Source organism: Gekko japonicus, unplaced genomic scaffold (genome assembly GCF_001447785.1).
Source record: "Gekko japonicus isolate JY-2015 unplaced genomic scaffold, Gekko_japonicus_V1.1 scaffold2515, whole genome shotgun sequence".
NCBI classification, from domain to species: domain Eukaryota; kingdom Metazoa; phylum Chordata; class Lepidosauria; order Squamata; family Gekkonidae; genus Gekko; species Gekko japonicus.
Window position 1 is genome coordinate 13,330 of NW_015174913.1, and position 9,102 is coordinate 22,431.

Below are 9,102 nucleotides of genomic sequence, written 5' to 3' on the forward strand. Positions count from 1 at the left end.
TCTTCTTTCATAATCTACACGTTTTGAGGTTGCCCTGGTTTCCTAGAAGAAAAGAAGTATTTGAATGTGGTAGATAGGAGCTTCCTCCCAGAAACAACTGCATTTCAAAACACATTCACACAACCACTGCATCCCAGTCTGCCCTTGCTGATTTCTTTAAAAACATGTTCAATGCTACATGAAAATGTCCCACTCAGCTTATAAGTGGCATGGCCAGTGTGACCTGACGAAGTCAGGTTGTTATGGGTTAAAACAGTCATGTGAGTAGGACCCTCGTGTCCAAAGAATCATCATAATAATTGGGCGGTATCCTAGCTGCGGTGGCTCAAGTGGTTAAGACGCTGAACTGCAGGCTGTGGAAGGTCAGTAGTTCAGCAGTTCAAGACCCGGGTGCCGCAAGACGGCGTGAGCTCCTGTCTCTAGTTCCAGCTCCTGCCAACCTAGCAGTTTGAAAGCAAGAAATTGCAAGTATATAAATAGGTACCACTTCGGTGGGAAGGTAACAGCGTTCCGTGCACCTTGGTGTTTAGTCATGCCGGCCACATGACCACGGAAACGTCTTCGGACAGCGCTGGCTCTTCGGCTTTGAAACGGAGATGAGCACCGCAACCCTAGAGTTGGATTCGACTGGCTTTCGAGCAAGGGAACCTTTACCTTTATACTACCATAGCCCTGACCTGGATGGCCCAGGCTAGCCTGATCTCGTCAGATCTCGGAAGCTAAGCAGAGTCAGCCCTAGTTAGTATTTGGGGGGGGAGACCACCAAGGAATTCTAGGGTCGCTATGCAGAGGCAGGCAATGGCAAACCACCTCTCTTAGTCTCATGCCTTGAAAAACCTATGGGGTCACCATAACGTGGCTGCGACTAGACAGCACTTTACACACATGTCCTACCATAAGTTCCTCCAGCCTACAGCCTTCCTCCAACTTAAGTAGTACTTCCGTTGAAGAAAGTGCCACTTAAGTTGGCAGAAGACTCCTTAGACTGGAGGACAGCTTCATAGTTTGCTTAGCGGAATGGGTAGGATCAGGGGTCATTTCGTAGAAAAAGAGGTGCAGGAGCTCATTAGCATAACTTATTTGCATATGCCACACCCCCTGACATCAGCAGAAGTGTGTCAGAAGGCAACACCCACTGCTCAGGCTCCACTGGACTGTTTTGGATTGCTAGCTATGGGGGGGGGAGGACACGCGCAGATCTGCCCTCACAGAGGTGGGAGATCTTGTACCTGAAGGCGGGCGGGGGGCTCCGCAACTTACCTGGCTGCTTCTTGCTCCTCATGGCTTGACTGAGGGCTGCTGGGAGCAGGGGGCGGGGCTTGTTGCAAGTGCCCGCCCCCTGGGCTCCTTACTGCCGGAGCTCCACTCCTGTGCACTCCCGCAGGAAATGACCCCTGGAAACAGACCATTGTCTGGTTGATGCACAGCTGTTCCTGTTTGCTTTGGCTCAATGGTACAGCATTAGCTTTGCATGCAGAACGTCTTGAGTTTCAATCCCCAGCATCTCCAGTTCAAAAGATCAGGTAGCAGTTGGTGGGGAAGGCCTCCAACTGAGACCCTTTAGAGCTGCTGCCAACCAGAGTAGACAATACTGACCCTGATAGACCAAGGCAGCTCCATGTTCCATGCCCTAGAGCCAACCAGAGAAGGAGGGTCATAACTTAGCAGGGGAAGAGCACGTGGTCTTCATGCAGAAGATCCCAGGTTCATTCCCTCATGAAAGGCAGAAGAACATGAGAAGATAGTGTTGCCAATCCCCAGTTGGGGGCAGGGGATCCCCTGGTTTGGAGGCCCTCCTCCCGCTTCAGCATTATCAGAAAACTGGGGGCGGGGGAATGTCCGCTGGGTACTCCATGGAGACGGTCCCCATAGTGTATAATAAAGAATTGATCTGTGGGTATTTGGGACGGGGGGGCCTGTTTTTTTGAGGTAGATGCACCAAATTTTCAGCATAGCATCTGATGTCTCTCCTCAAAAAAACACACCCCAGGTTTCAAAAAGATTGGACTGGGGGGTCCAATTCTATGAGCCCCAAAAGAAGGCGCCCTCATGGAAAGGCATTTAAAAGGAACACAGTTCCTTTAAATATGATGGCCAGAACTCCCTTTGAAATTCAGTCGTGCTTCTTCTTTCCTCTCTCCCGGAGGCTCCTGGAGAGTCCCCCTCTGGCTTGTCAGCCTCACCTCACAGCCCTATGAGAAGAGCCCTGCTGCATCAGACCAATGGTCCATCTAGTCCAGCCTCCTGTCTCACAGAGTGGCCAACCGGTTGCTCTGGACAGCCGACAACAAGGCCAAGAGGCCAAGGCCTTCCCCTGATGCTGCCTCCTGGCTCTGAGATTCGGAGGATTAGTGCCTCTGAATGTGGAGAGTTGGGTAAATCCTGAGATCTTGGAGAGCTGCGGACATTCAGAAGAAGAGGGTCCTGGGCTTGACCGAACCGTGGGTCTATTGATAAGACAGCTTCGTATGTTTGTGATATAGTTTGCTCACAACCCAGGGAGAATTTCTCTTGCACCTGAGGAGGAGTCACATAGGAAGGGTACCTAACGCTCTTTGAAGCTTTCCTCTCCTCCTGTGTGTGATAACGGCCCTGTTGCTTGTCTCACAGTGTCAGCTCAGAAGCGCATTATCGGGGGAGCCGATTGTCATCCTCATTCCCAACCTTGGCAAGTCTTCCTCTATGACAGCTTCCAGAACTACTGCGGAGGGGTCTTGATCAATAAGTATTGGGTCGTCACCGCCGGACACTGTCACGAATGGCAAGACTCTGGGCCTGTGGGGAGGAATGACAATGGATTCAGAAGGTAATCAAGCAGAGAACTGAAGAAAGGGATGGATTTAGGACTAGGAGGCAAATAACTTCACTGACAGCTCCCATACTGGTAGGGTTGCCAGTCTCCAGGTGGTGGCTGGAGATCTGCCAAAATTCCAACTGGTCGGGTGCACTGTTCCCTCTAAGCTGAGTTAGTGTGAGCTAGCTCACAATTTCTTAGCCTCTGGCTCACACATTTTTGTCTTAGCTCAGGAAGGATGGCTCTAAGGAGCAAACTAATTTATGCAGTAGCCAGGTCAGTTGCTCACAACTTTAACGCCAATAGCTCACAAAGTAGAATTTTTGCTCACAAGATTCTACAGCTTAGAGGGAACTCTGGTTGGGTGACAGAGATCAGTCCCCTGGAGAAAATGGCTGCTTTGGAAAATGGACAGTCGGCATTATACCCCACAAAAGTCCCTCACCTCCCAAAACTCCACCCTCTTTAGGCTCCACCCCCCAAATCTCCAGGAATTTCCCAACCCAGAGCTGGCAACCCTAGCTGTGGGGAAGCCACTCCTCGCTGTGTGGGCAGGGAAGGAGGAAGTGGGCCTGCCTCCCCTTACGTGGGCTGCCCACTGTGGACAGGTGGCATATCTTGAGGCTAGGCGTGCCACTGGGGAGGGTGGGGTATAAATATGAAAATAAAAATAAATAAATAAATAAATCCCCAGGTGGGGGCTGGAGATCTCCCAGAGTTACAATTGATCTCCAGACTGCATAAATTGCTTATTATTTATAGAAAACCGTTTATTCCACTTCTTCTGGAGAAAAGAGCTGCTTTGGAAGGTGGATGGCACGGCACTGTACCCTATCGAGCCCCCTCCCTCCCTGAATCTCACTTCCCCAGGCTCTACCCTCAAATCTCCAGGTATTTCTGAACCCGGAGTTGGAAACCCTACCTGAAGCTGTGGCTTGTCATGGCAGATCAGGTAGGGTTGCCAAATTCCTGGATTTGGGGGGCTGGAGCCTGGGTAGGGGAGGGAACTCAATGGGGTATCATGTCCTAAAGTCCATCCTCCAAAGCAGCCTTTTCCCCCAGGGGAAATGGTCGCTGTCGTCTGGTGATCAGTTGTATAAGCTGGAGGTATCCAGGCCCCACCTGGAGGTTGGCAACCTTAGCAGATGCCCATGCCAGGGTGTGGGGTGATGGGGCTTTTTGGCTTCCCTCCTCCTCTGGAACCCTGTGTGTGTGCCTGGTGGACAGAGTGGAATTTCCCATTCCCGATGTATTGCCTCCCATCCCATGGGTGAATTTAAAACAGCCATTGCTACATCATGGCTCATTTGCTAGAATCGCTACTCCTGCCCTCCCAAGGGCAGTGTGCTTGAAAGTCCTCAGAAGAAGAAGAGATTGGATTTACACCTCGTCCTTCACTACGCAAAGGAGTCTCGGAGCGGCTTACAATCCTCTTTCCCCCACAACAGACACCCTGTGAGGTAGGTGGGGCTGAGAGAGCTCTTTCGAGAACTGCTCTCTAAACAGCTCTGAAAGAACTTGTCACTGACTCAAGGTCACATCAGCAGCTGCATGTGGAGGAGTGGGGAATCAAACCCGGTTCTCCCAGATTAGAGTCTGCGCTCTTAACCACTACCCCAAACTGTCTCCAAGCCACGCAGGGAGGAATCCTCCACCACTCAGTTGCTTCTCCGCTGGCATCTTCAGAATCTTTGATCGGTGTAGTGTTGCCAGCTCTGGGTTGTGAAATTCCAGGTGGTTTGGGGGTGGAGCCTGGGGAGGGTGGGATTTTGGGAGAGGAGGGATCTCAGCCAGGCATAATGCCATGGAGTCCACCCCCCTAAGCAGCCATTTTTTTCCTCAGAGGAACTAATCCCTGTAGTCTGGAGAGCTGAAGTCTCATCTTTGTCATCTGACAATCACTTGTAATTCCTGGAGATCTTCAGGTGCCACCTGGGGATTGGCAACTGGGGTTGCCAGGTCCCCCCTCGCCACTAACGGGATGGGGGGCAGGGTTGCCAGCTCCAGGTTGGGAAATTCCTGGATATTTGGGGGTGGAGCCTGGGGAGGACAGGGACCTCAGTGGGGTACAATGCCGCAGAGCCCACCCTCCAAAGCATCCATTTTCTCCTGGGGAGCTGATCTCTTTAGTCTGGAGATGAGCTGTAATTCAGCGGGATCCCCAGGTCCCACCTGGAGGCTGGCACCCCTACTGGCAACCCATCACCAGGAGCATTCAAAAGGAGATTCCCTTGCCTGACGTCATTTCGGTGAGTCCTCAAGCTTAACCTCTGAGCGGGTCTGAATTTTGCCTCATAGAACTATCACAGTTTTTCTTGGCGCTCACACTCTGTGGAAGAGAGGAGGGGCCCAGATTACCCACGCCGTGGAGGCCATCCGCCATGCCGCTTTTGAACCCATGTCCCTGAAGAATGACATCATGCTTCTGCGCCTGGACCCCCCCGCCGTCCTGGGGGGTAGAGTCAGGCCCATTCCAATGGCGGGATGGTGCGCGCCTGTCGGGACAAAGTGTGTGGTCTCAGGTTGGGGTGCCACTTCTATCCCTGAAGGTAAGGGGGAAAGACCAGAGGCTCCGAGTTCACATCTGGGGACAGCTTGAAGTAGGAACAATGAGAGGGATGCCACAAAGCAAGCCCCCCGCCCTCCACTTCTGCCACTGGAAGTCCAAACACAGGCTTAGCTGAGGATTGGAACCAAGGCTCTCTCTTTTTTGCCATCAAGTCACAGCTGAATTATGGTGACCCCCTGGGGTTTTCAAGGCAAGAGACGTTCTGAGGCGGTTCACCATTCCCTAGGGTTACCAGGTCTGGGTTGGAAAGTACCTGGAGACTTTGGGGGTGGATCCAGGAGAGGGCGGGGTTTGGGGAGGGGAGGAGCCTCAGCATAGTACAATGCCATAGAGTCCGCCCTTCAAAGCAGCCATTTTCTCCAGGGGAGCTGATTTCTGTCAGCTGGGGATCAGTGGTAAAAGCAGGAGATCTCCAGGCCCCACCTGAAGGCTGGCAACCCTACCATTCTCTCCCTCTGTGTAGCAACCCTGGGCTTCCTTGGTGGCCTCCAATCCAAGTACTAACCAGGGCCGACCCTGCTTATCTTCTGAGATATGATGAGATCGGGTTCGCTTGAACTATCCAGGTCAGGGCTTAGACTGAAGTAACTGCATAGGATCAGAAATGCTGGATTCCCTTTTTTAATGCTAATAGATACATACATTAGGCATCCCAAGTTGTAGCTTCCTGACTTAACCTGCTCACCCTTGCTCAGTTTGGGTATAGAATTTAGTTCTCTGGAAGGGAAACTGGGGAGCGTAAGTGTGGTATAGTGGCCATGAGTGGTGGACTCTAAACGAGAACCGGGTTTGATTCCCCACTCCTCTTCCACATGCAGCCAGCTGGGTGACCTTGGGTCGGTCCCAGTTCTCTCAGAACTCTCTCAGCCCCACCTTCCTCACAAGGTGCCTTTTGCGGGAAGGGGAAAGGAAGGTGATTGTAATTCGCCTTGGAGCTCCTTAGGGTAAAGAAAAGTAGGGTATAAGAACCTCCTCTTCTGCATCTCAGAACCTCTTAAGAATGGTCCTAGCTCAGTGGCTCCTGGCTCACGTCCAGTCCCTGGCATCTCCTCTAAAAAGGAATTCAGAGTGCTAGGCCAGGGGAGAAAAGTCAGTTCCAGACCTTAGGAGAGCCGTTGCAATTAAAAATACAGTATTTATTTCAATAAATTATCCCTTGCCTTCCACCCCAATGGGGACCCAAAGCAATTGACAATACCCTCAACACACACATACCCACAATGGATCTTGGTCCATCAAGGTGAGTGTTGTCTACTCATAACAGAAGCAGCTTTCCAGGGTATCAGGCAGAGGCTTTTCACATCACGTCCTGTGTGGTCCTTTCAACTGGAGACGTCAGGGATTGAACCTGGGACCTTCTGCCTGCCAAGCAGATGCTCTACCACTGAGCTATGATCTCTCCACCTCCTTCTAACCCCTACACCATACTGGCTCGGACAGTAGATGAGCTACTGATTGATTCAAGCAGTTCCATTGGTTTATTTTGGGGAATAATATCTAGAGCGTGGGATGGGGGAAGGCCCACTTAGATAAGCGCACTTAGATCAGCCACAACATGCCCCATCCACCTACTCACCCAAAGAGTCATCTTGCAGTGAAATACACCAGAAACCTGCAGTGCGTTGAAGTGATGGTCCTGCCCAAAACAGTATGCCGGAATGCCTATGGGGCCAACTTCATCAACAGTGAGATTTGTGCAGGAGCCATCAAAGGAGGAAGAGATGCCTGCCAGGTAAGCCGGCAAAGGCCGATGGGATGGAACGTATTCCAGGAAGGGTTCTATTTCACCAAGCCTGAGAAGGTTGGTGCAGAAATCAAGAGGACCGGGTCAGATGATCACTTCGGAGCTGGGAAGGCAACCCAAAGCGGACTTCTCACATCGGCCTTGACAAAAGCACTTGGCTTGGAAAGATCAGGCATCACTGTGCCCTGAAATGGTCTTTCCAAACTAGAGAGTCCCATAAATTTTGAAAAATGTGCTTTCCCCGGCAAACCCTTAAAATGACGTTGCATAAGTTTTGTCTCCGTTATCTAATTGGGGTGGGTGGTGCCAAGAGAAAGGGCATTTTCGGTAGTGACTTTGGGATGTTCACCTGCAGCCAAGCCAAACCATTTATTGCTACCTGGGCTTTTAACGAAGGCTTAAAAAAAAAAAATTAGCTGTTCTACACTCTCCTAGCTCCAGGATTTTTTAAAAGGTTGTTCAATGGTTGCTTTCTGCTGTTTTTAATGCCACTGCTTGTTTTTAACATGGTTAATTTACACAATTGTGTTAATGTCATTGTTTTTACTTGTGAGATATCCCTAGCAGGGATCTGGAGAGGCTGTATACAGATTCCCTAAACTAAATATTTCCAAAACGAAGAAAGTGCCTGAACCCTCCAAATACTGATCAATGATTCATAAGAACATAAGAAGACCCCTGCTGGATCAGTCCAGTGGTCCATCTAGTCCAGCATCCTGTCTCACCCAGTGGCCAACCAGTTCCTCTGGAGGTTCAACAACAGGGCAAAGAGGCCAAGTCCTTCCCCTGATGTTGCCTCCTGGCACTGGGATTCAGGGGTTGACTGCCCCCGAATGTGGAGGTTCCCCTCAGTCACGGCTCGTGGCCACTGATAGACTTATCCTCCATTATCTAATTTCGTTTTAAAGCTATTTATTCCTGTGGCCATCGCTACATCCTCTGGCAGCGAATTCCACATTTTAATCACTCTCTGTGTATAGTGGTATTTCCTTTTGTCTGTCCTGAACTCAAGGAGAAACCAAGTGTTTTGCCTCTGGCAGAAAACGAGACCTAATCTAGGAGCCACTATCACTGTACCTTTCTGAATCAAACTTCACGTTGATCTAGGACAGTTTTTCCAAGCCACCCTCTGACCCCTTTGTGCTGGCGTCTCTTACAGGGTGATTCTGGGGGCGCCCTGGTCTGCAACGGGGTCCTTCACGGCTTGGTGTCGTGGGGAGATGAGCGCTGTGCAGTTGAGAACAGACCCGGCGTCTACACTGAAATCTGCAAATTCAGAGGATGGATCATAAGGAACATGATTGATTGACTGCGTTAATCCTCAATAAATATTTGGAGCAATTGTAGTTTGGCCACTATTTGTAGTTCATTCTCTGTTTCCCGGTTTTCTCACATTGGGCGTTCAGAGAGCAGCCCCCATTGACCCCAGCGGATGGTGACCCCCATCCCCAGTGGATCATGCTTGCTTGCCAGTGGCAAGACTGAAAGGGAAAAAGTCTTGAAGCAGACGAGGATTGTTTGCAACCACATTGGTCCAGAATCATGATCACAATCTAGGCAACAGCTTGTATTTTTTGCCGTCAAGTTGCAGCCGACTTATGGCGTCCCCTGGAGGGTTTTCAAGGCAAGAGATGTTCAGAGGTGGTTTGCCATGGCCTGCCATCACGTCACCACCCTGGTATCGCTAGGTGGTCACTCTTCCAAGTATTAGCCAGGGCTGAGCCTGCTTAGCTTCTGAGATCTGATGAGATTGGGCTAGCCTGGGCTATCCAGGTCAGGATCGTGTTTAGCTTCCAAAATCTTATTAGATCAGGCTAGCCTAGACGATCCAGAGTATTAGGACCAATGAAAATCAAACCAAAAAATGTTCAAGCTTTTGCATTCACCAGCATTCTTTTCAGGCTGAATGTTATAAAATGTATAAAATGTTATAAAAATTAAGGAGGAGGAGGAGGAGATTGGAATTATACCCCATCCTTCACTACCAAAAGGAGT

At 50.4% G+C, this 9,102-nt stretch overlaps 1 protein-coding gene across 1 annotated transcript; it reads left to right on the forward strand.

The window, feature by feature from the left end:
- The first annotated feature begins 1,017 nt into the window (after nt 1-1,017).
- Nucleotides 1,018-8,416, forward strand: LOC107122015 (trypsin-like). Its single transcript, XM_015425034.1, has 5 exons — nt 1,018-1,021; nt 2,611-2,806; nt 5,093-5,343; nt 6,959-7,095; nt 8,267-8,416. Exons 1-5 carry the CDS (start codon nt 1,018-1,020, stop codon nt 8,414-8,416), a joined length of 738 nt encoding a protein of 245 aa, XP_015280520.1.
- Nucleotides 8,417-9,102: the final 686 nt, after the last annotated feature.